Source organism: Macaca fascicularis, chromosome 8, assembly GCF_037993035.2.
Source record: "Macaca fascicularis isolate 582-1 chromosome 8, T2T-MFA8v1.1".
Taxonomy (NCBI): Eukaryota; Metazoa; Chordata; class Mammalia; order Primates; family Cercopithecidae; genus Macaca; species Macaca fascicularis.
This window is the reverse complement of record NC_088382.1, coordinates 128,067,884-128,094,405: the sequence shown is the minus strand read 5'-3', so window position 1 is coordinate 128,094,405 and position 26,522 is coordinate 128,067,884. Positions and strand designations below refer to the sequence as shown.

Genomic DNA, 26,522 nt, shown 5'->3' with positions numbered 1-26,522 from the left:
GGGTGGGCTCGTGAGGATGCATTCTGGGTCAGCTTGGTGTGTTTGGGTAAATCTCCACCTGAAGCCCAGTTGAGGCTGAGTGTCCTCCCTTTCCCAGGAAATGAGCAACTTAAAGCATGACCTTCCAAGAAGGAAAAAGTTTAGTATATTAATGTGTAAGCAACTTTATCCTTCTGCCTTTCCCTTCCTTGCTTATAGCCTTCTGTGACTGGTTTACAGGAATTTTCAAAAGATGTGATTAGCTTTACTTGCAAGAGTTTCAGGGTAATGATGTGTCAGCTATAAACTCATTCAGCTAATCTGAAGGAACATTTGTAGAGCAGGAAAGAACTAGATTCAGAGGTGCTGACTTGTGAAACGTTGTGGTAAGTGATTTCTAGCTAAAAGATCTAAAATTCTAGTTTCCTAATCGTGCAAAGGAAAGGACGTGATGATGAGCAAAGAGAAAAAGAAAACCTAAACATCATCAACAATAAAAATATTTATTCATTTATACCCTCCATGCCCAACGTCTTCCTCTCTCATCAAAATTAGGCAAAGTCAGTATGGTTTCCCACAGAGGTTAGAGGGAAAATGGCTGTAGCCCATTACCCTAGTATGAAGGGCTGCAGGCATGTTTCATTAGGAGCCATGTAGGCACAACACACAGCAGTGTAGAGAAGCAAGGGCTGAACGTGAAAGTCACTGCTGATTAAATAGCAAGCTATGTCTGTGAATGCTGTTTCATTCATTAATTCATTCACTTAATCCTTGTGGATATACACGACATCTGCTGAAAGCAAGACACTCTGGGGAACACAAAATGATAACAGAGCTCACCCTCCCAACATCACCACGTATTCCATTTACTAGGATTGCAAAACAATTTACCCCAGAACTTAGCGGCATTAGACAACTGTTTACGATGCTCATGGATTATGTGGGTCAGGGATTCACTCAGGGCACTGCAAAGATGGCTTGACTCTCTATTGTGGTATCTGGGGGCCTCGGCTGGAAGATTTGAAGGCTGGTGGCTGGAATCATCCGAGGCTTGTTCATTCATTTGTCTGGTCATTGGTGATGACTGTCAACTGAGACCTTAGCTGGCAAATTGGCCAAAACTCCTACACATGGTCTCTCCATGTGGCCTGGGCTTCCCCACAGCATGATGGTGGGTTTCCAAAGGTCAGTGCCAGAGAGCGAATCAGGCAGAAACTGTGTCTTTTTTATGACCTAGCCTCAGAAGTCACATAGCATCAATTCCACTGTACTACATTGGTCAGGAAGGTCACATACCCTGCTGAAATGGAATCAGAGGGAGCATCAACCCCACATGTTAGTGGAAGAAATAAATGTCAGTCCCGTTGAATGAAAAGCAGATACATATGTATGTGTATATATGTCTATATGAAAACATACATATATGAATATATGGACATATATAAAATCATCTTTGGAAAACACAATCTACCACAATTAATAAAAGAAAAATATCACAGTACAAAATAAAAAGTGATCTGCATTGTGATTATTGTGAAAGCTATGACCTAAGGACTCATATGACTGGAAATATACAAATAAAAAAAAACACATGAGCGTTGTGCTTTCCAACCTTGAATCACTTCCATATTGCTTCCACTGTTTTCACTATGACTCTCTCATCATCTGCACCATTGTTTCTTTTTTTTACTAAAAATTGGCCTCTGGGATAGTTGTTTCTTTAAACTCAAATTTATTTAGAAAGCTAAGAAGATATTGCTACAGAAAATAAAATTTATTTTGCCATAATTTATTTGCCATCAAATAAAGGGTAACTTTAAATGTACTAAAAAGTTTTTAAAAGTTATTAGATGCTAGATATACTGCTTTTTTTTTTTTTTTAAGATTCTGAGACTGAAGCAAGCCATTTCTTTGCCAAGGAAACAACAACAACAAACATGTCAGCAGGTGTTACAATCACACTCCTACCAAATGAAGGCTCTCCCCTTGCCTTAATCTGAAAGATTTGATAGAGAAGTGGAAGGAAATGATGCCTATGGTGAAGTGCAGGGATAATAATGGCCACGTCCTTGTACCACCCAGGAGCCTTCAAACAGCTTCCGATAGGATGGCTTTACTTTCTTGGCAAAAACTGATCCAGCATGATAAAAATTCTAGATAGTGAAGCATTAATCTGTCCAAAACCAAATTCCTGGGATCTCTGAGGGAGACCATCATCTGGCATGAAATTGATGCTTATTCACTAATAAATGTATTTGTAATCCATCATTTGTCAAAGGCTAAGCTCTTCTCACTCCCTCTGTGTGTGTGTGTGTGTGTGTGTGTGTGTGTGTGTGTGTGTGTGTGTGTGTTTTCCTCATTAATACTTCCCTGAAAAATCCAATGAACAAAAAAAAGACCTTGACTAGTTGGCTTCTGTATAAAGCCTAACTGCCCCCATTATCTTATTACTGCTCTCCACATCCTGGTGGAATTGACTTTTTGCTTCCCCACTTTGGTATAACTAATGCTCCTGACCATTTCAGGGCCACCCTAAGTCCAGAGCCCCCAGGCAGACTTGCAGTTCTTAGTATGCAGTTATCTAAATCCAATAACATTCATTCCTAAAATTATTATTAGCACTTCCTGGAGCCAGTGTTGTACTAGGCTCTAGAAAAGTCAGGGACAGCAAGAGATAAATACCTTCTTGGAATACAAAGAAACGCACTTGGGGCCACAGCTATTTCTCCCCTATAATGTAATTAATTGCTTAGCAACCCCTTGTTTTCTGCTAGAGTATTCATTAAAAAACACTACTTCCTAGGGATTCCTTGGCATTTTTTCTCAGCAGAGATGGTTAGATCATTTTCACAGCTTCTCCACCTGGACCTTTTCTTTGTACTTTACAGCAGTATTGAGAAGGTCTGCAGAGGTTAGGAGGAAGACAAGAACTAGATATTTATCTTTGGGGAATCCAGTCTGTAGCCTTTAACACATTCTTAAGACTTTTAACTAGAGTGTCCTCCTAGGCATGGGGCCAGCATTGACAGATGTTCTTTTCCTTCTTTATTTATAGTCAGCTACAGTGAAGCTGTCTAAACCGGTGGCTCTATGGACCCAGCAGGATGTCTGCAAGTGGTTGAAGAAACATTGTCCGAATCAGTATCAGATCTACAGTGAGTCATTCAAACAGCATGACATAACTGGTAAAGTATGCAGTATCCCAGATATTTCACTCCCTTTCTTTCTCCCAGTCATGATGGCCTTTCCCATACCCTTACCAATGAAACAATATCTTCTTGCTGAAATTTTCTGACATGGGTTTACTTTCAAAGGGGTGATAAATTCCAGATCCATGTGAGCCATGCTATTTAACAAACATACATGGTTATTATAGAAAACTGTGAATTTTGAGCATCCATTGTAAAAGTATATGAGAATCAGGGTGCAGGATTGGGGGATCCTAGAGGAAATAAGAGCACACCAATCAGAGAGAAAGGAAAGAAGGAAGTCTTTCACATGAACTTGGCTATGGAATCACTATGTAGATCTTCTAAGGAGAAAAGGATTCTAAGTAGGAAAATGCTTTTTAAAAAATGTTTAAGAAAAAATGTTTAATGTATATTGACTTCTTTGACTGGGTGAGCTATATACCTGTATCCAATCACGTGAAAGAGTCCAGGGGAAAAGTCAGTTTCCCTGACACTCCTGTCCTCTGGGCATCTGTTTCCCTGTTGACCATCTTCTAGTATCTGCACCTAGCAATGTTGCAAGTTTCCGAAATGGAATATAATAATACTAACTCTCTGCCCTTGGGATGAATACTTTCAAGGCACAGATTACGATTCCATTTAGATCAAGGGTGTTCAAATATTACATGTGGAGGTCAATAAGTACTTGAAAGCAGAAAATAGAACAGGATAGTGAACCATAAAGGACCTTCAGATCAAGTCTCTCAATTGGGGGACAGAGTGAGCAAGATGGAGCAAATATGCCCACTGTGGTAGCCCATCAGAGTAAGGGGGCTTTTCCAGACCTTGCCTGCCCTTTCACCCTAAGATTCTATTTGTATGTGGCCAACACTTCTCTTTTCCTTTGACAAATGGTGCAGTGAAAGATAGGACTGAGGATACACTCTGTAAACCAAAACTGTATAGCTTCAAGGGGGAAACAATGTTAATAAGTCGTTTCTAGTCCAGATCTTTTTTTCTGGGAAAATGATTTCACTCTGGTGGTAAAGTGACTTGTCATGAAATAGCTGAGCACTCTAGATGACAAACCTCTTTCCAAACCCATACGTTCTATCATGACAAATCCTAATCTCTCTTGGTCTGTTCACCCCATTACTATGAAAAGGGACTTGTTAAGCAGAAAGTATTTATTTTTGCAGTTCCGCTCTTAGGCTGTATCTGTGAGATCTAGGGCAGGTCAGTTCACCTTCTTAGAAGAGGTCTTAGTCGGTGGTCTTCTAAGTGTGTTTCATGGATGTGGCCAAAGGGACATGGGTGTGCTTTGGGTAGAGGCGGGTGTGTGAACCAAAGCCGCTCCCTTTATGTCTGTTGTATATATTTGAAACACACAGAAAACTTGATTGATTTTGAAAACTTGATTTAAAAAAAAAAACTTTTTAAAACATTTAAGCACTAAATGTTTAAAACAATGCTGAGCTAGATGATCCTAGATTCCTGCCGACCACATTGATATGTCTAAATATATAGGGAAAACACCCAATTGTAGCTGAAGCTGAGTTAACAAACAAGAGAGTAAAATCCTTCTATTTTAAATATAAAAAGGGTCCTTTATGCATTTCTTCTCTGCCACTCCCAACTAGAGCCAATGGCCCTTTTGGATGAAATCTATGAAATTCGGAAGGCAGCGTGGGTACTTAGCTTCGATTCCAAGTGTCTACATTTCATTTTCTTAGTTCCTCCCTTAAGAGTATAAGAAAAGCCCATCTAGGGTCAGTTATTCTACTCCTAAACGTAATCAATCAGTTAGTAACCATTTGCCTGATTATGGTAGCCTTCATCAGATAATGGCTGCTTAATGTTTCTTAATGCCTGTGCGATAGTAATGGCAAAGCCTTTTTCATGATCTTATTTGAAAGCAGTGTTATCTTTTATTAGGGGTGAGAATTATGAGGTCCCCTTGAGGGAAGGATAAGCATTTATAATGGTTTGAAGAGGATGAGCCTTACAGTCCTCAGAAATAAAGATTCATGCTTCAGTGCGTATGGAATAAATGGTCCCACTTCCCAAGGTTTTCTGCTAAGTGACATGAGGACAGGAGTGTGGAAATGAGGTATGTATTTCAAACAGTTGTCATATGTTTTTGGTGGCAGACTTGGTCTTCATGAAACACACCTGGTATTGGGAAATCATAACTTTCTTGGGATCTTGGCAAGCTGCTTAACCTGGGCAAGTTACTTAACCTCACTTCCTCATCTCCAAAATAAAGATGATAGTACCTGGCTCAGAGAGACATTGTGAACATTAAATGAAATAATATAGGTAAACCACTAAGCTAACCGTTGATTGACTCCTTTTCCATGCTGGCATTGTGCTATTATTCATGTCAGGACTCACCTGGAGGTGTCGAAAAACATGCTGTTATTTCCTTTTAAGGGCAGCCTATTTTCTGGCAAGAAGAAGAAAGCAGGGAATTATTTGGGGACTTAGGGAACAGAGAGAATGATTTCAGATTAACTTTTGGTCTACATCTTTTTGACATTCACCTGTTTGAAACCTCAGAAGACCACTCTCTTCCCCTGTTCTCTGGCCCCTGCCTCTCTAAGAGTGAATGCAAAATACCCAAATGATCACAAGTGCCAAGTGGCCAGAAAATAGCTTTCAGGACTTCAGCCAGTGTGCATTTACCAGCCCTATGATGCTAGAAGCTGTGGGAATCCCAGTACTCTTGGAGGCTGTGATGAAAAGGGCAAAGAGGTTTGTAAAACTCAAGATGTGATGACAGAGCAAACCTCACCAGGCTATGCAGACAAGAGAGTGGCTTTAGAGAGGACAGGGGAATGGTTACAAGTACCAGGTCGCAGCCCAGAGCTACATCATAGCCTTGTGATTTTGTAAAGGTTGCTGGGTGCACATCAGCTTTCTTCACCTGCAGAGGAGGAGATGCTAATAGTATCTACCTCATAGTATTGCTATGAAGGTAGTCCACAGTCACAATGAGCATACAATGCATGTGAGCTGCTGCTCTTTTCCAAGTGTTGTCCTGATGGTATCTGTGATAACAAAACGATACACACAATGTTGAATTCATCCAGCTTTATTATCCTGGGAAAGGAGGGAAAGGAGCATCTATGGGAAACAAAACATTCTGGGCTGGTAAATGTCCTGTGCTACTCTTTAAGGCTGAAGAAAAGATTGTTCATGTGTCTCTTATTTATGCTTAGATTCTCTTGAGTGCTGCTGTTCTTTTATTTTTCTTAAAGCAAGGATCTCCTATATCATGCTCATTGAGGAAGCATGTTATATCAGTGTTGTATACAAACATCTCTTGGTTTAGAGGCACGTGGTCCAGTGATGGTAAATAAAAAAAGACATATATTAAATGGAGAGAAAAAGAAGAAGAAAACAGAGAGAGCTTTTCTGCACATAGGTCTGAGTCAAATCCTCCCTGCCCTCTACCCCAGCCTTTGACATGTAATAGAAACATGATGCCACATGATGCCACACATTAGTTTCTTGTCAGTAAAATGATAATATTTATCTTAAAGAATTTGGGGGAAGATTAAATGGGATGATGAATGTGAAGGGCCTAACTTAATGACTAGCTTAATGACTCATATAGTGGACATTCATTCATCCTTTTAGCAAGTATTTATGGACTATCTACCATATACCAGGTTTTCAGAATATAGTGGTAAATAAAATAATCGTGATCCATGTAGGGAAAAAATTGTGCTTCCACGGAAAGCTATGCATTGTCATCTATAGCACAACATTTGGGTTATCTAATTCTTTGATTCTAGGGAGCAACTTTATAACTCTGTGAGTTATAGATAACAGAGAGTAATACAATATAATTTTTGTCCATTGACATGCAAATTCTGTTCCATAGAGGTTCAGTTGACTTCCCTAGCCACTGTGGAAAAGGTGAGTTTTACCTCCCATTTACACATTTATTTCAGTCTTCCTGATCTATAATTGTGTGTGCTGTTCAGATTCTCCTTTGAGCTGGTTTTAACATCTTGCCAGTTTCCTCATTAATAAGTTAAATTAAAATCTTAAAGATGTGTTCACTTCCGTATTTGTATGACAGTCATGATTTTAACCTTTTCTGAAAATTACCCTTTAACCTCAGTAGTTGTTTAAATTGTCTGTATTTGTTTGTACAAAGAGTTCTACTATATTAACATTTGTTTCTGTGTTTATTTGAAGAACCTTAAATTCTAAACAAAATTTTCCCTTAGGTGCTTCAAAGTCTAAGAAAACTTTAGACATATTTTAACCTATCAGTGTTCAAAATCTTTTGCAATATCAAAATTTTTGGTAATTTTATTGTGCCCAGGAGATACCTGCTCTTTGGCGGCAGATGTGTTTAATCAGAAGAGAAGCTACAGTAGACCCCCCTTATCTGCAAGGGAGACATAGCAGGACGCCCAATGGATGTCTGAAACCATAGATATTACCAAACACTATTTATATAGTGTACACATACATACCTATGATAATTTTTTTTAATTAGGTACGATAAGAGATTAACAAGAACTAATGATAAAATAGAACAATTAATAATAATATACCATAATAATAATTAGATAAATATCTCTCTCTGTCTCTTGAAATATCTTATTGTACTGTACTCATCTATTTTCAGACCACAGTTGACCACTAGTAACAAACTGCACGAAGCAAAACCTTAGCTAAGGGGGGTGCTGCTGTACTAGTAGCATGAACTCCCTGCAGAAGCACACTTTAAAAAGAACAAGATGGTTAGAACACTGGAGAAGCATTAGGATATATAGACTGAAATCATGAGATTAGGTTTGAAGCAAAGAAATTTGTGTATGTTTCTGTGCTTGCAAGATTCTGTCCCTAGTTTTCTGAGGCCTGGCTTGAAATGCTGATGAGGAGACTCTACTGGGGCCAGGTGTAAGCTCACAGGCACTTTCAGATTCTTTTATGCACAGTCGAGCATCTCTTCAGGTTTGAAGTTTCTTCCTGTGGTGGTTGCTAACATCACCTCATCTCGTTCGGCTTCAAATCCTCTGTCTGTGAAGGGTTCCTTCCCCTGCCAACTTTAAAGACTTGTTTTCAGAGGTGAAGCACTCAGAGCTCCCCAGAATATAAAATATTTTTTAAAAGCTGCTTTGAATGTATAAAGGGTTTCCTTGGTCTACTTCATGGACAAAACATGGGTATCCTTTAGATGTCTGCAAGAATAAATAGTTGTCATATGAGTATCGCTTACAAATGATTCCTATTGATTTATCATATTTCTAAATGATCACCTGCAAAATAGATGTATGCCTCTGGTCCATTTTTTATGCTGCAGCTATCACCCACTTGTACTTCTTTTCCTTTGAAAAAATATTCTGAGATGTAGCACCTTGAAATTGGACAGTTCTGCATATGCTATTGAGTAAAGGGAAAAATCACTATCATTTTAGGACCCTTGGAATGTGGCTCCATGCATTTGCTTACACTGTTCTCTCCAGTGCTGATTTTTCTGAGCTGTTCTATTCCTTGATCCTTCTGCGATTGTCTTCCAAGTCTTTTATTATGGTTAGAGTTCCCTGTAGAGACCAATGGGGTCTGTAGTTAACAAATGTCAAAAGAACTAGAATAATTACTTTCTGTAATGCACTTAGGAGAATACTACTTAGTAGAATCCAGTATAACCAAACAAAATGTAGACATATTTAACTATCCAGTGCATTATCTACACATTTTCTCATCTTTATCACTTCCCGTCTGGATATTGTGTTCTGCTTTCCTATATCTTTGTATTTGTTTTTTCACATTTCTTTTTTGTGTGAACTGCTCTATACTTTTTTTTTATATATATATATATATACTTTAAGTTCTAGGGTACATGTGCATAACGTGCAGGTTTGTTACATATGTATACTTGTGCCATGTTGCTGTGCTGCACCTATCAACTCGTCAGCACCCATCAACTCGTCATTTACATCAGGTATAACTCCCAGTGCAATTCCTCCCCCCTCCCCCCTCCCCATTATAGGCCCCGGTATGTGATGTTCCCCTTCCCGAGTCCAAGTGATCTCATTGTTCAGTTCCCACCTATGGGTGAGAACAACTGCTCTATACTCTTATTGAAACTTGAGCATAATTTTATATTTACATAGTAAAGTTTCTGATATGATTAGAGCATAAGTTGTTTCTCCTAGTTTTCCAATAGAGCCATTGATTTTTCATTTTAACCCCTTTTAATGGAACACTTACTAGCTTTCCAAATTATAAACTTACTAACTTTAAAATATATAATTTATTTCTCAGCATTTTTAAACCAAGGGTACTGAACTTTGTTTTCTTGATGATCCAGGGGAAAAGACCTCTGAGTGTTGGAAACAACTTTAGATGTTATCTAAAGATTTATGGGGTCAATTTAAGAAAAAAAAAAAAAAAGACCCTTTCAATGAGAAATAAACACAAGTGGTAGGTCAATGGACCTCAAAATACCAGCTCCATTCCTGATAAAAGTCTTCGGAGAGTGTAATTTATATCTGTAGACAAATTTATTTACTAAGAATGTTTCTTCTCTAAATGGATCATCCCAGTCACCACCACAACTGAGCACTGCCTCTTTTAAGGCTTGGCAGAAAGCAGACTAGGTCAGAACACATGTCTCAAGTGAGGACAGAACATGGGACTGGGCTGAATGAGTACCAAATGGAGGGCAGGAGAGAGGCCAAGAGCATTAGTCAGGAAGTCCCTCCACAAGGGAATAGGAAGAATGGAGGCTGAGTGTCCCCCTTACAATATAGCCGCATGTCCCCCTGTGTACCCTTTCTGACATCCCTACTGTGTGTTTGGACAGCCTTTGCTTCAACACCTCCAGGGATGAGCATTTTATAGTTTTAAAAAGCAGTCTGTTTTTCTGTTCAAGATGTTGGATTATTGTGGCGGTGATGGTGGCAGTGGCAGTGGCAGTGGTGGTAGTGGTGGCTGTTGTCAGTGGTGGTGGTGATAGGGGTGATGGTGATGGTGTTTGGTTTTGCCTGTACTCCCTCCTCCTTCAAGCTGAAGGCCCACTGAACTACTTTGAAGAGTTCGCAAATGTCATACTCACTACCATCCTGACACCCACCCATTCACCTGAATAATTCAGTTTTTCTTCTGGCTTGAGTTTTAGATACCACCTCCTATAGAAAGCCCTCCTTAGTTCTCTTCATCTGGTTTAGGTATCTCATCTCTAGTTCCCAGGGTAAGGCTCTATGGTAAGACTTATCACAGTAAGTTGGTAGTTGAAAAGTTTAATAAGAAAGTTTATGTTGAAGTTTGACTGAAACACACCCCTAGGTCCTGCTTAGGTTCCCAGGTTAGAAACTCTTGCTGAAGAAAGCTCCTGATGACTGCCCCCATTAGATTCTTGCTTCCTGGCATCAATGAAGCATAATGCTATCTCCCAGTCCCTTCCTTCGTTCTAGTGGACTATTTATTGGATATCCCCAAACGCCTCCTCCCAAGTTCCTATTACCAAATACAACATGTCCAGGTTTCAGACACACACAAAAAATTACAAAGCATGCCAAGAGGTAAGAAAATAACAAACTGAAGAGACAAAGTAATCATCAGAACCAGATTCAGATATGACACAGATGTTAGGTTTATCAAATAGGAAATTTAAAGTAAATATGATTAATATGTTAAAGGCAGTAATGCAAAATGTAAACTATATACCAGAACAGATGACTAATGTAACAGAGAAGTGGAACTAATAGACAATCAGAAGAAAATACTGGAAATAAAAAACACGGTGACAGCGAATAAGAGTGCCTTCAATGGGATCATCCGTAGACTCAACACAGCCATGAAAAGAATCAGTGAACTTGGAGGTAAATCAATAGAAACCACCAACACTAAAATGCAAAGAGTAAAATGAATGAAAACAGCAGAGCAGAACGTCCAGGAATTGTGGGATTATATTAAAAGATGTAACATATGCATTACTAGAATGTCAGAAGAAGAAGAGAAGACAGAATAGTTCAAATAGTAATGACAACAAATTTCCAAAATTAATCACAAACATCAAAGCACATATCCAAGAATTTCAGATAACACCAAACAAGATAAATATTTGAACTGCTTTACACACACACACACACACACACACACACACACACACCCCAAAGGTAAAATTTTGAAAGGAGTCAGATTTTAAAAACAAACAAACATCACATACCTTAGTTACAGAGAAAAAGAGATAAGAATTACAGGACACTTCTAATGAGAACCTCTTAAGAAGAAAGTGAGTGAAAACTTTAAAGGGTTGAAACAAACAAACAAAAAATTAGCCAATTCTATATCCAATAAAATTATTCTTCAAACATAAAAGTAAGGAAAGACTTGCCCAAACAAACAAAAACTGAAGCAATTCAGTGTCAGCAAACTGCCCGGCAAGAAATAATAAAAGTTCTTCAGGCAGAAGAAAAATGATATAGATCAGAAACTGGAATCAATAGAAAGCAAGGAAGAATGTCAAAAATGAATAAATGAAGGTAAAACAAATTCCTTTTTTTTCTTATTAATTGATCTAAAAGCTAACTGGTTAAAGCAATAACAACAATAATACACTGGATTTTATACCATAGAATTAAGTAAAATGAATAACAGCAATGTCACAAGGATGGAAGGGAGGAATAGAGAATGCTTTGTTATGAGTACCTGCAAATACATGTGAAGAGTAGTGTTATTTGAAAGTGGACTTAGATTACTTACGTATATTGTTAACTGTAAGGCAAATACTAAAAATTTTTTTATAAAGGAAAGATCACTGGTGTGTTGAGAAGATAAAATGAAATGGCATCAAATACTCAGTTAAAATCAGAAAAGGTCAAAGAAAAAAGAGTGAAACAAGAGCAATGAATAGAAAAGTATAAAGATGGTAAATTTTAAGTCTATCAATAATGACCTTAAATGTGAATAGTCTTAACACAGTAGTTAAAAGACAGAGATTGTCAGATTAGGAGCAGAAAAACCTAACTATATGCTCTCTAGAAGAAACACACTTTAAGGACACAGGTTAAAAGTAAAGTATTGGAGAAAGATGTATTACACAAACACAGTCAAGAAACTTATATTGAGTTGAGACAATGCAGACTTTAGAACAAGAGTTAAAAGAATAAAGAGGGCAATTAGGCCGAGCGTGGTGGCTTATGCCTGTAATCCCAGCACTTTAGGAAGCCAAGGCTGGTGGATCACAAGGTCAAGAGATTGAGACCATCCTGGCCAATATGGTGAAATCTGTCTCTACTAAAAATACAAAAATTAGCAGGGCATGATGGCATGCACCTGTAGTGCTAGCTACTCAGGAGGCTGAAGCAGGAGAATCGCTTGAACCCGGGAGGCAGAGGTTGCAGTGAGCCGAGATCATGCCACTGCCCTCCAGCCTGGCAACAGAGCGAGACTCCATCAAAAAAAAAAAAAAAAAAAAAAGAGGCAATTACAGAATGATATAGGGTTACATTCTCCACGAAGACATAACAATTCTAAACATTTGCACTCTTAACATAGAGCATCAAAATACATAAGGCAAACACTGATAATATTCAGGTAGAAATTGATAAATTTACCATTACCATTGTAAACTTCAACATCACTCTCTGATGATGTGAACAGCATTGTCAATCAACGAGACCTAACTGGCATCTAGAGAACACTTTATAGTATGTATGTCCAATATACATTCTTCTCAATAGATGCAGAGAAAGCATTTGACAAAATTCAGTGTTGATCCACAATTTTTAAAAAAATTACCAGAAAAGTAGAAATAACAGAAATCTTGATAAACAGCATTTATGGTGAACTTACAGATAACATCATCCTAAATAGTTTTAAAAAAAAATTCTCTACAGAATTTGACAAGGACATTAGCTTTTCTTACCTTATTTTTTAAAATTTATTTTTATGTGTGTGTGACAGAGTCTTACTCTGTCACCCAGGCTGGAGTGCAGTGGCATGATCTTGGCTCACTGCAACCTCTGCCTCCCAGGTTCTCGTTCCTCAGCCTTCCTAGTAGCTGGGATTATAGGCATCTGCCACCATGCCCAGTTAATTTTTTGCATATTTAGTAGAGACAGTGTTTCACAATGTTGGGTCAGGCTGGTCTCGAACTCCTGACCTCAAGTGATCCACCCGCCTCAGCCTCCCAAAGTGCTGGGATTACAGACATGAGCCACCGCACCTGGCTACTTACCTTCTATTAAATATTGTTCTGAAGACCCTGACCAGTGAAATAAAGCAAGAAAAAGAACTAAAGACAAAAAGATTAGAAAGGAAGAAGTGAAATTATTTTTATTTATAGATCAAATGATTTATATAAAAAACTGTATGATCTAGAGGTTGAGTGTTATCTAAAATACATGGAACCAGAAGTGTTTTCAGTTTTGTATTTTTTTTTTTTTTGGATTTTGGAATATTTGCAGAATACATACCAGTTGAGCTTCTCTAATCTAAAAATTTAAAATCTGAAGTGCTGCAGTGAGCATTTCCTTTGAGCTTCATGCTGGTGTTCAAAAAGTTTTGGATTTTGGAGCATTTCAGATCTTGGATTTTCAGATTAGGGATGCTTAACCTGTACGAAGAAAAAAAAAAATCCTACAAGTACTAAAAATATAACTTACTACACGAAATACAAGATTACTATGTAATAGCTAAACAAAATATATCTAAGACTCTACACAGAAAACTGTAAAACATTGCTAAGAGAACTTAAAGATCTAAATAAATGGTGAGATATCCCACACTTGTGGATTAGAAGATTCAATGTTAAAATTCACAATCAATATAACACCAGATTTTTAAAAATTTTACTTTAAGTTCTAGGGTACATGTGTACAACATGCAGGTTTATTACATATGTATACATGTATAACACCAGATTTTTAAAAATAAAGTGAACACATTGATTCTGAAATTTGTATGGAAGTGCAAAAACGTTAGAGTAGTGAAACTCGTATGGAGAAAAGAACAAACTTTTGAGGACTTGCCCACCTAATTTTAAGAATTACTATAAAATAACAATAATTAAGATAATATGATACTGGAATAAAGACTAACTTGTAGATTATAACAGTAGAACAAAATAGAAATGCCATAAATATACTCACATATATATGGCCAAATGTTTTTCAAAAATCGTGCCAAAGCAATTCAATGAGAGAAAGGGTGGTCTCTTCACTACAGGGTACTGGAATAACTGGATAAATGAACTTCAGCTCCTGCATCACACTATACACAACATTTAATTCGAAATAAATAATGGACCTAAATATAAAACTTAATCCTATACAATTTCTAGAAGGAAGCGTAAGAGAACATTTTCACACTTAGGGATAGGCAAGGAATTATTAGACATGTCCTCAGAAGCACTTAGTTTAAAAGAAAAACATTGATAAATTGGTCTTTTTATTTCTTTTCTTTTCTTTCTTTGTTATTGTTTTTGAGACAGGGTCTTGCTCTGTTGCCCAAGCTGGACTTGAGCTCTTGGCACAAGAGATCCCATGGCTCCAGCCTCACGTGTAGCTGGGATTACAGATGCACACCACCACAATTGGCTTCTAAATGGGTCTTTATCAAAATTGAAAGCCTTCTGCTTTTCTAAGAATCCATCAACGGAATGAAAAAGCCTAGCCACAGACAAGAAGAAAGTACTTTTATTATATATCTAAAAAAGAACTTGTATACAAAATACATAAAGAACATTTAAAACTCAAGAAGATAACCAATAAGATGGGCAAAAGATTTGAAACCATACTTCACAAAGAAAATATAAGAATGGCCAAAAGGCACATGAGAGTATGCTCAGAAATATTAAGTCATCAAGAAAATGCAAATAAAAACCACAATGAGATAATACTTTTCACCCAGTAGAATGGCTTAAATTCTAATACTAAGCCATACCCATTGTTGCTGCGGACGTGGCACACATGAATCTCTTGTATGTATGTTGTATGTGAGTATAATATGGAGTCACCCGATTTGAAAATGTCAAGTTTCTTATGAAGTTAATCACAAACTTATGAGATGATTCTGCAATTCCACTCTGAGGTATCCACCCAGGAGAAATGGAAACGTATGTTCTTAAAAATTATAGTCCAATAATTTCAAAAGTATCCACCCAGGAGAAATGGAAAGTATGTTCTTAAAAATTATAGTCCAATAATTTCAAAAGAAATTAGAATAGCCAAACATTCTAAACAACCCTTATATCAATCAAGAGGAGCATAAATGAATTGTGTGTTCATACCAAAACCTCTACTCAGCTATAAAAAGGAACCTATTACTGATGCATGCAACGTGAGTGAATCTCACATTGTGCTCGGTGAAACACGTTAAACACAAAAGGGAACATAATATGTGATTCTAGTCATATGGAATTCTAGAGCTTGCAAGATTAACTTGCAGGGATAGCAGTCTAATCATTGGTTGCCCAGAGTAGGGGGTAAAAGGGAGATTGACTGTAAAGGGGAGTGAAAGAGGTGAAAATGTTTTGTATTTTTGTCAAGCATCATCTACTTGATATTTCAAATATGTGGGATTTATTGTATATAAATTATGTCTCAGTAAAGTTAGTTTATAAAAACTTGTGTACTTTTCCATTTTTTAAACTACATACCGTTCTTAAAATGAAAAGATAAAAGTGTTATCCTACATTTTTTCCATTCTGTCTATAGGATCGTTTATATTAAAGATGGATGGACAGATGGATGGATAGATGGATGGATGGATATGGTTTTATATTTATCCATAATATAGATAATTATAGATAAAGTTTGAAAATCCATGTTTGCGTTTTTTTTTTTTCACTGAAAGGATAATCTGGAGGTACCAAAGCATTCTTATAAAGAAAGGCATGGTGTTGCCTGTTGTTGAGAGATGACTGCTGACAAAAGAACAATACTCTCTTGTCTTCTCCTTGAAATTCTGCTCGTCTGAGTCTTCATCAGTGCATCCAAGACTTTTGGATTTCATAGACAAGTTAAATTACAGAAAGCGTTTTTGCAAATGACATACAGTTGCTACCTTTTGTATTTTGCCGATTAATATTTTTTAATTAAAAAGTACCCTCACCACCATTTTATAAACCAAAGGAATTTTAACACAAAATACTCATGATTTCAAGACAGATTTTTGCTTGAAGAAAAAATATACATTATTTTTATTTCTCCCATTTTCATCACAGAACAGCACCAATTTGTAGGCTCACATAAGAAAACCACTGCTCCAAGGACACATTTACTGATACTCTAAATTCAAAATGTATTTAGTGATAGTATTTGACAGGAAAAGAGTGGAAATTGTCACTAGATGAACTATTTGTTTCATAGATCAGAACTAGCAGGAATATTCTTACTATGGGAGCAGCCTTGCTTTAGAAAATCCCTGACATCCTTAATAATGCCCATCGTTTCTTGGAGGTTTTCTATGTGCAGGATGCTCTGCTGAGAACCACATGGACTCTAGTTCTGTCCAGTACATGTGATGCCTGTCCAGTGCCTAGAACTGTGTGTAGAACTCCTCAGTACTAAAGAGTTAGTGGCTTTCAACAATCTCGCAAGCTATTGCAGGTGAAGAAGTGAGGCTCAGAGTTCAATGGGTGACTCAAGGTAATTAGAGGAGCTGAGCACTTACCATCAACAGAACCCACCACACAGGCTTGTTGGGAGGATTAAGGAGTTGAAACCCAGACAATATTTAGAACAGTGCCTAGCACATCAAAGGACATCAAGAAATATTACCTATTATCATTACTAGTCAATCATTAGTGAATTGATAATCATTTAATGACACCACTATGAGCCAAACAGTGTGCTGAGAGAGATAAACCGTATCCCATTGCTGTGAAATATTATATAGAAAAGCAGGGCATCATGATGTCATGTTGCAAGGGACCTCCTGTCTCCTTCTTTTCACATGAATAAACAGAAACCCAGAGACTAAACTGATTTGTACAGGGGCACCAGAAAATGTTCAAAGCTTGGTGACACGGCTGTGGAAGAACAGGAGACTCATTCTTATGAAAAGTCCATTAAGTTACTTCACTTAGAAGTAACCAGGGTGGGGTTCTGAAATGGACAAGACATTCTTTTCATGGGTGTGTTTTTCCAACCAAATTCGAGGAGCAGAATGAAGCCCTTATAGCAAGGGACTTGATCTCCTACTGCCTCACCTTTGACCAGATCCAGTTGTGTGTTTTTTTTGTTTTTTTCCCTGTCTTTATTCCACTCTCTAGTCTCCTGTGATAATCACGATACTAAATCAAATATGATCAAACATCTACATCTGCCTCCATTGTGAATGTTGTGCTTTATACCCTGTCAAAGAAACTAAGTCAATTAAGCATGATCCATTCTGTTGTCCCCATTTCAATTAACTCCTGTTTCCATTTGATTTCTTTCTTTCTTAGACAGGGCAAGGGTCTCACTATGCTGCTATGCTGCCCATGCTGGACTTGAATTCATGGGCTCCAGCAGTCCTCCTGCCTCAGCCTCCTGAGTAGCCAGGGATATAGGTGTGCACCATCATGCCCAGCTCTGATTTCTTTTTTATTGATGACTTGTTAATTACTCTGTAAGTTTATTTTTTGGTTTTGGAGTCCAATTGCAAAGCAATCAAAGAAAGCACTGGAGTCAGACTGCAAAATTGGAGACGCCCTCTCCTCTTGGTTTTGCTCCCATTTTCTGTTTAAAAATTAATATACCACAGCCAGGCGCAGTGGCTCACACCCATAATCCCAGCGCTCTGGGAGGCTGAGGCGGGCAGATCACAAGGTCAGGAAATCAAGAACATCCTGGCTAACATGGTAAAACCCCATCTCAACTAAAAATACAAAAAAAATTAGCTGGGCATGGTGGCAGGCACCTGTAGTCCCAGCTACTCAGGAGGCTGAGGCAGGAGAATGGCGTGAACCCAGGAGGAGGAGCTTGCAATGAGCCAAGATCCCACCACTGCACTCCAGCCTGGGCAACAGAGCAAGACTCCATCTCAAAAAAAAAAAAATTAGTATACCACATGCTCTCTTCCTCTCAAGTCAGAGTTCCCATCCTTACAGAGCCTGCATGTTACTAGGAGATCAAAAATTAGACCTGTTAAAGGCAATCAGCTAAGTAGACCAATGACTCTTTTCCTTTAGATGACATCATTTATGGTGAGGAGCCTGATGTCATGTGTTATTGTTGGAGGAAACTGAAGCCCACACATGTGGGATTGATGATATTTACAATCCTGTGGCACTATTTCAATAAAATACAACTATCTTCAAGAGATCTTGGCCAGCATCCTTTTAGGACACTGTGTTTGATCCCCCATGTTCCCTGTTGAAATTCTTATTAGAGATATTTTTCAATTCTCATATTAACTGTAGGGTAATGTTACTCTTAGATGTTTAGAATACTCTTGGCAAGCTTCGTATCTTTGATACCTATGAAAGATTAGAGAAAGATTGGACTGTGGTGACCTGCAATAGAGTACATTCCATTCATTATTCACGGTGTGTGACCTTGGCCAAGTATGTTTAACCTCACTGAGCCTCAATTTCCCTTTCCCTAAAATAAAATTATGATAATAGGTATCTTATACAGTTAGTATTGGCTATTATTATTGATCTGTAGTTGTAGGGACCCCACATCAAAGTTTGTGAGACAGCACTTTGCAAGTGGTAAAGAATTATAAACATATATGTGTTACAGATATACATTTGTATGTAAAGAATTATATAAATGCATTTATATACACATATACTTACATGTGTAATTTTTGTTTTTTATTGTTTAGAAGCATCTCAGTAATCTAGTTAAGGCCCTGAAACCTAGCAATTAGTGGTAATTTCTCCAGCCCATGAAAACTTCTCCTTGCCCAGTGTGTTTTTCAGTAATAATGATTATTGTAAATATCAACCCATTTCCTAAACATATACTTAGCATCGAATACTCCCAAAATATTTATCTAGTAATTCAAGGTATAAAGAATTCAGAAGATGTGGTTCTTTCCCTTCCTTAAATTATCACCATGTTGGGGAAAACCATATATCTTAAAAAATATGTATTGAAGGTTTATATGCCAGGCAATCCAGGAAGTGTTTTTCATATGTTGTTTAATTTTATTTTCACAATAACCCTTTAAGGTTGGTGTTACTATTAATATTATTATCATTTAACAGATGAGGAAAGTGAGGTTCCAAGACCTTAGATAGCTTTTCACATGTCATACAAGCCCAGAGGTGGCAAAACCAGTATTTTAACCCAGGGCTGTCTGAATCCAAAGCTCATGCTTTGACCTGTACACTCTGAGAGACGGTGTCTTATACGTGCAGGTAAGTGATATAGAATATAAGCATTGGGGTGGACATGCTTATAACCCTAGTAAGACATGAGAAGGAACTCTTGTCTATAAGCCTGGTTGACTGGGAAGTCTGCTTAGAGAAGGCTGGATTGATGCTGTGACCATTTTAGAAGGTAAAGCCTCTCAAGATAAATGTAAAACATCTAAAATCTCAAGTTGTGTGTATATATTTTGTTTACCTCTCAGTGAATTTAAAAAGAAAATATAACAGCCTGTGAGCCATGGACTCACCACTTCAGGGCCTCAGACCCTGCCACTTCACCCCCTTGTGTGTTAGCCACCTGAGTCCCGAAGCTGTTTGGGTTTGTAAACCCTCAGGAGGGAAGAATAAAGGAGGTGAAGATGGATCAGAAGTATAGGTTATAAGCTACATTACAGAATGCTTTGAGGGCCAGGCTAAGGAAATCAGATTTTTGCTCTCTTGGGTATCATTCATTACCCTTTAATGACGTGACATGTGACATCATGGCTCTCTGCAGCCTCGATCCCCTGGGCTCAAGCCCCAGAGCCTCCACACACAGCCTCCCGAGTAGCTGGGACTACAGGTACATACCACCACACTTGGCCTATTTTTTTTTTTTTTTTTTTTTTTGTATTTTTCTGTAGAGACAGATTTTCACCATGTTGCTCAGGCTGGTCGAGGAAAAAAAGATGCTCCCTTTCCCAAGGCCAGTGACCTAACTGTGGTCTTCTCCTTGCCTACCATCCCTTGCTCCTCCCACACCAGTACTGTTTTCTTTTTTTTTTTTTTTTTTTTTTTTTGAGACGGAGTCTCGCTCTGTCGCCCAGGCTGGAGTGCAGTGGCCGGATCTCAGCTCACTGCAAGCTCCGCCTCCCGGGTTTTACGCCATTCTCCTGCCTCAGCCTCCCGAGTAGCTGGGACTACAGGCGCCCGCCACCTCGCCCGGCTAGTTTTTTGTATTTTTTAGTAGAGACGGGGTTTCACCGTGCTAGCCAGGATGGTCTCGATCTCCTGACCTCGTGATCCGCACGTCTCGGCCTCCCAAAGTGCTGGGATTACAGGCTTGAGCCACCGCGCCCGGCCACCAGTACTGTTTTCATCTGTGTCTCTTCCGGGTCTTCAGAATGTCTCCCTCCACTTTTGCATTTCAGTTTGAAGACATGCTGCATCCTGTATCCATCTCCTCTTCTCTCTTCTGGCTGCCACTTTTCTGGTCTAAATTTTCAAAAACAGAACCATTTAGTCTCTCTTCTTCCTATGATCCTGCCTCATGGCTCTCTATGAAAGTATTCTCCAGTCTTTTTAAACCAGACTGAACCAAGCTGCTTCCTGATTATTGAGAATTAATGCCTACTGAATAAAGTCACAGTTCCTAAGTTTGGCTTATGAGGATTTTTGTCAGCTTCATTTTAACCATTACACCAATCCATCCTGTCCTGAAACCACAGTACATCACTCTCATTCTTGCCTCAGTATTTGCTTGGTGAACTTTTGGTCATTTTCAGGTCCTGACTGTAATTACCCCCCCTCCTCCCTACCCTCTCTGGACCTCTCCAAGCAAAACTAATTATTCCATTCTGTGTTTGCTTTACATTTTACACAATTAATAAATGAAAGCTATTATTGTTAGGATTATAACACTTCTCACATGATATTAAAGTTATTTGGTTCCATGTTCATCTCCCTCCCACCAGCCCAGAAACTTCTCTAAGGTAGAAATTATGTCTGATTTATCTTACTATCTCTAGCTGTGTTAACCCAGCGCCTGGCATAAAGTAGGCATTTAATAAGTGTTGATTGGATTAAATTGGGTTTGTTCTTCCTTTGATAGTTATAGCATTGAACTTAAAGCCTTTCTTCATTTCTGTTGATAAGAATACTTTGATTCGTCTTTCGGTTTCCTGATTTTGCATCCTTTTCATGAAGCTCATCCTATACTTCCCTATCTGCAGCTTCTTGTAATTACATTACATTGATGTTCCAGTGGGTCTTCCTGTCTCATTCTTGGAGAAGCCCCATTTTACTTTTTTAGAGAACTCCTATTTTGGATCTGTACTAAGCCCCAGAATGTCATCTTCAAGTGCGGCTGAATGACACTCTCCAAATTCTGAGCCCCACGTTCCTTTCGGCAGGTCTTCCCAGGATGTTGTGGTAGACTGTGTCAGAACTTTGCTCAGTGCCAAGAGTGATTGTCGCAGTGCTGTGGAAGCTCACTGAGTCTGCTGAAATTTAAGTCAGGTGCTACTTTGTAGGGTAGAAGCAAATATCCTTTATCTAAAAAGCTTCTATTTAGGGCAGCAGGAGAGAGGCCCTAATCTGTCACACCATAGGTGCATTGAATGCAAATTTCCATGTGCTTCACAAGTAACAAAGTGCAATACAAATACAGTGTTTTGTTTCAGACACCCAAAGTGTCCAAATTTGGATAGAATAATGCTATTAATAGATTTGGGTTTCCAGTCCTTTGTGGCAATTTAGCTAACCCTAAAACTACCTTGGTGACATTGATAGATACAAGCTCAGCAATTACAGCTTAAACAGGAGCAATGAGAATAGTAACTGGCTAAAGTATGATTCCATTAAGCCATATAAAATTGCCAATATTGAACAATTTTTACTAACAAAAGTGGCAGTTTCATTAGTTTGCCATGATAGCAGAATAATGCATTTTATTTATAGTAAGTAGAAAATAAGTAGGAGCATAATATTTATTGAGCATCTACTATGTTCCAAACACGATGTTTAGCACCTTTTATGTATTGAATCATTTAATTTTGATAAAATCTCTAAGACGTGTTATCCATCTCATTACACATGAGGAACCTGACGGGTGAAAGTTATGACTTCCCTAAGCTCACACAACTAGTAAGGTAAAATAGATAAGACCATATTAGGAGGATTCATCTAAACTGGGTTTTTGCAAATGTATTTTGTAAAGGACCAGATAGGAGAGCCGTTTGGCTTTGTAGGTCATAGGATCTTTGTCACAATTGCTAAATCCATATTTGTAGTATGTCAATGAAAGAGGTGGCTGTGTTCCAATAAAACTTTATTTACAAAAGCAGGTGGCAGACCAGATTTAGCTCAGAGGGTTGTAGTTTGCCAACCCCTATTCTAACCTTTTCTTCCCTTTGCCCAAATCAAGTCTGTTTCTTCAGTGATATTTATAAAAGAAATTTAGAATTCTTTTCTAAAAATGTGCTACTTTTTTTCCTTTTTACATACTAAATGTAGGAAAATGAGAAACTGTACATACACAAAAAAGAAAAAATATATAAAATTCCCCTCTAATTCTTACGTCCAGAAATAATCTCTTATGTAAACATTTTGACATGTATCCTTTCAGATAGTTTTCTCTATGTGCATATTTATTTCTAAGAATGGCATCATACCTTATAGGGGTGGCACAGTCTTCTCTCTTCCACTAAAAAGTATATTGTGAATGAATTTCTGTGTCAGTGGTTGAATACAAAATATGTTATTTGACTGTTTGCAGTTATTCTCTGGATGTTGTCAGTTATTCTCTGGATGTTGTATATGTGTCTGTTTTCCAGATACATTTTATATCTAGTCCCATATGCTTCTCCATTCAACCCATGTCCCCCCTTCTTTGGCTGCGTCCATGGCCCAGGTTCTTAGCTTGTATTGTGAATTCTTCTACTTCCTACTCTCCTACATACATACACACACACACACACACACACACACACACACACACACAGGCACATGCAAAACATAGCACCACAAACCTTCCATCTCTACATCAATTAGCCCTTAGTTGTAAGAGTCCCAATTTTCTTTCTCTAGCATTTGTACCTTGATATTTATCAAATTTCTTTACTTTTCCCATGATTGTGGCCAGTCACCAGAGTGAAAACAGACCTAGGTAAATGAGCAGCAGAAGAAATCATACACCTCCAAGGCCCTGTCACTGTCCTCTGTAGATGCCACCCTTGAGGGCAGTGGAATTTCTTTGAAAGTTTTCTTTCTGTCTGCCTCCCTCTTCTCCAAGGTTCTTCCAAAAGAGAAGCTTGCACAGCTTTTCTTCAATTCATTAAATTTTCAGCATCTTTCCCCGGTGGTAGGTACGTAGCAGGTAACATAGACAGGAGGACATTAGAATTCCTTCCAAGGGAGCGGTTTCAAAAGGTCACATGTTGCTACGGTGTCCTTCTTTATAAATCTTTCAGGGGATGGTGAAGCGTGTATCTAGTGGGGGAAGATAGGACTTCTGTAGTTATTCCATAAGGATCTTAACCCTAAAACTTCCACTTAGTGATGCATTCACAGTGATGATCAGTTCAGCACATAGAAAAATGGGGACAAGATATGCTTGCCTTTGCAAAATGAGCTCCCACTAGTTCAAGTAAAAGAATAGCCTCTCTCCCAACAAATGAAGAAAGCTACAGAGCAAAGGATGAAGTGATGGTTGGGGCTGAAAAACGGTACGGCTATAGACTATAAAGGGGAAACCACTTAGTGTCTCTAAACAATTTCCTGAACATACTCAGTTAACTATTCTGAGGAAGTCCCCAGAATCTTACAGGTTTTGTTCACAAAAAATTTCCCACTGATATTTGTATCACACTTGAAATTTATAAAGTTATATTTCACACACATTTTCCAACCTCAGAACCCTGTTGATAGAATATTAGTGTGAAACTCTTTTCAAATGAGAAATCTAGAAGCTCAGAAATATTAAAGAACAAAAAATTGACCCAGACACCATAGCCAGCAGATGGCAGTACTCAGCTCCTCTGACACCTAAGGCTTTTCTTTTTCCCCTTCCAGTTCAAGGAAAAGTCCTTACTTCCATCATTTTTGCTTTGTTAATTAAATACTCAGGACATTCACATTTGACTAGAATAGAGCCTTCTGTGCTGTTAACATGCAAACTAGAGGGGAAGACTTTTGACACCAAGAAGGAGATTGTCCTAGGAGAACCAGGAATCTAGAATGATGTAAATTATCTCAGGCATAGTCATTCGTTGTTAACCTGGAAGATATTAATCACCAAGAGAAATTTTTACCTTTAATTAGAAATAGAAGGGCAAGGAAAATTATATAGTAATCCTTTTTTGAGATAATTAGCAAAATGTCAGGGACAAATGGACTAGAAACAATGGAGAAACATATGTTTTACTGATGTTTCTCTTTGATCATGTATTGGATGCTATAGTGGCAAAAGCATTTCCTGGTTGGAAAAATTATTCTTGTCCTTTCTTCTGCTTTTTATTTAAGAAACTGGTTGGCTTTTCTTTTGGGGAGCTTTTGCAGTCTATATCCCTTCTTTATCACCTCTGGCTGCACACATTTGAGTTGGATGTTTTTGGTACATTTAAAAAGAAGGGCTAGGGAATAAATTGAATCTACAAACAGGTCTACTCTGTTTCTTGTAAAAGGAATCAGTAGAAAAGACTGCTGCATAAACCACTAAGGGTGAAACCAGGTCGGGCTCAGAAGGTAATCAATAGTATAATGCTTTGAAACTTCATAGTTTAAAAAGATAAATGTTACAAGTATGCACTCGTTTATTTGGATGCACTACCTCAGATTTTACAAAAATTGTCCTATTCCACAGAAACCACACAGAGGGTAGGCACGAAAGAATAGGGATGAAGTTGATGATGGGCAGAAAGAATATAAGAAAAGAAAGAACGAGCCAACTGGAAGTCAGGTGTGCACCAGCCAAGAATATTCTATCAGGTTATGCATCTGAAATGGGGCTCAAAGGCCTCATGTCCAAAACAATGGAGTTTTAATGGAAAACCAACCTCTCAAGTATGTTTTAACACTAAGATTCTAAATTGGGCATTTAGGAATTGAATATTAAAGAAACTGTTGTTAATAATAGATTATTATACAAGATGGCATGGTGAATTGCCCTACTCAGTAATTGATCTAATTTTGTTTCAGTGCCCTTTTATATCTTACAGTGTTTGAAAATAATAACATTTCTTTCCATTGCAATTGTTCTGTGGTTTGGATCTTTAATTTTTAGGGGATTTTCTTTTTTTATTCTGGACATGTGTTTACTTACTGAATATTTTATCATTATCTCTATTGAAGTTTAATTATTTACTGATTAGCTAAATAATTTGTAATTTATTATAAGGTGCTAATTTACAGATCATTCATTACCTACTAATTGTTCAATTATCTTTAAATTAGTGTTCATTAATTTACTCAATAAACATTTGCTGAGCTATTACTAGATGGCCAGCTCTATCTACTAGAATGGAAACACAAAGAAGCCTGAGAAGGAATTTGGGCTCCTTCTTTCAAAAAGCAACTCTTTCTGGGCACAGTGGCTCACAACTGTAATCTCAGCACTTTGGGAGGCCAAGGTGGGAGGATCACCTGAGACTGGGAGTTCAAGACCTCCCTGAGCAACATAATGAGACCCTGTTTCTACAAAATAATTTTTAAAAATTAACTTGGCATAGTGGTGCACACCTGTTGTCCTAGCTACTCTGGAGGCTGAAGTGGAAGGATCACTTGAGCTTAGGAGTTTGAGGTTACGGTGAGTTATGATTGTACCACTGCACTCCAGCAATAGAGACCTTGTCTCAAAACGACAAAAAACAAAACTATTCTTCTGGAAACAATATTCTTTAGCACAAACACATATGTTCACTACATTTCTTCATTAACCTAGTTTCACTTAGCTCCATTTATAAAAATTTAAAAAGGGGGTGATGTTCAGAAATTTTTGTCTGCTGCATTTTTTTCTCTAAGTTTGGTCACATGGAAAAAAAACCCTCTGGAATATCTGGAAACACTTTGAGAAATGAAAATGCAAAAAGTTAACTGAATCATCAAAATCAGATTATTGCAAAATCACAAATAACATATGGTAGATTACTCTTCAAATACATATAGATGCTAAGGATTTATGGGGTAGAAGAGAGCTGGATGAAAATACTGGAGGAAAACAAGCTTGGATGCCCTGAATAAGGTTAAATGGGGTTCAGGGATTATACTTGGGTTCCATTGTGCTGGTTATCATGAGTAATACTGGTCAGGCTAATCAAGCCCAAATGAATGAAATTGTA

The 26,522-nt window shown here is 37.9% G+C and overlaps 1 protein-coding gene across 19 annotated transcripts in view; it reads left to right on the top strand.

Moving 5' to 3' along the window:
* The window catches only part of SAMD12 (sterile alpha motif domain containing 12), a 471,810-nt gene that overhangs the window by 174,662 nt on the left and 270,626 nt on the right, over nt 1–26,522 (top strand). For 12 of the 19 annotated variants that reach the window (XR_012416609.1, XR_010577464.1, XR_012416611.1 and 9 more), the window contains one exon: nt 3,035–3,164. Coding sequence is in view for 14 of the 19 variants with exons in the window: in XM_065519549.1 (XP_065375621.1) it covers nt 3,035–3,164 (130 nt within the window). In the remaining 5 variants the exon portion in view is untranslated. The remainder of the gene's footprint in view (nt 1–3,034; nt 3,165–26,522) is intronic. The other 7 variants (XR_012416612.1, XM_065519550.1, XM_073999331.1 and 4 more) reach the window with 1 other exon arrangement.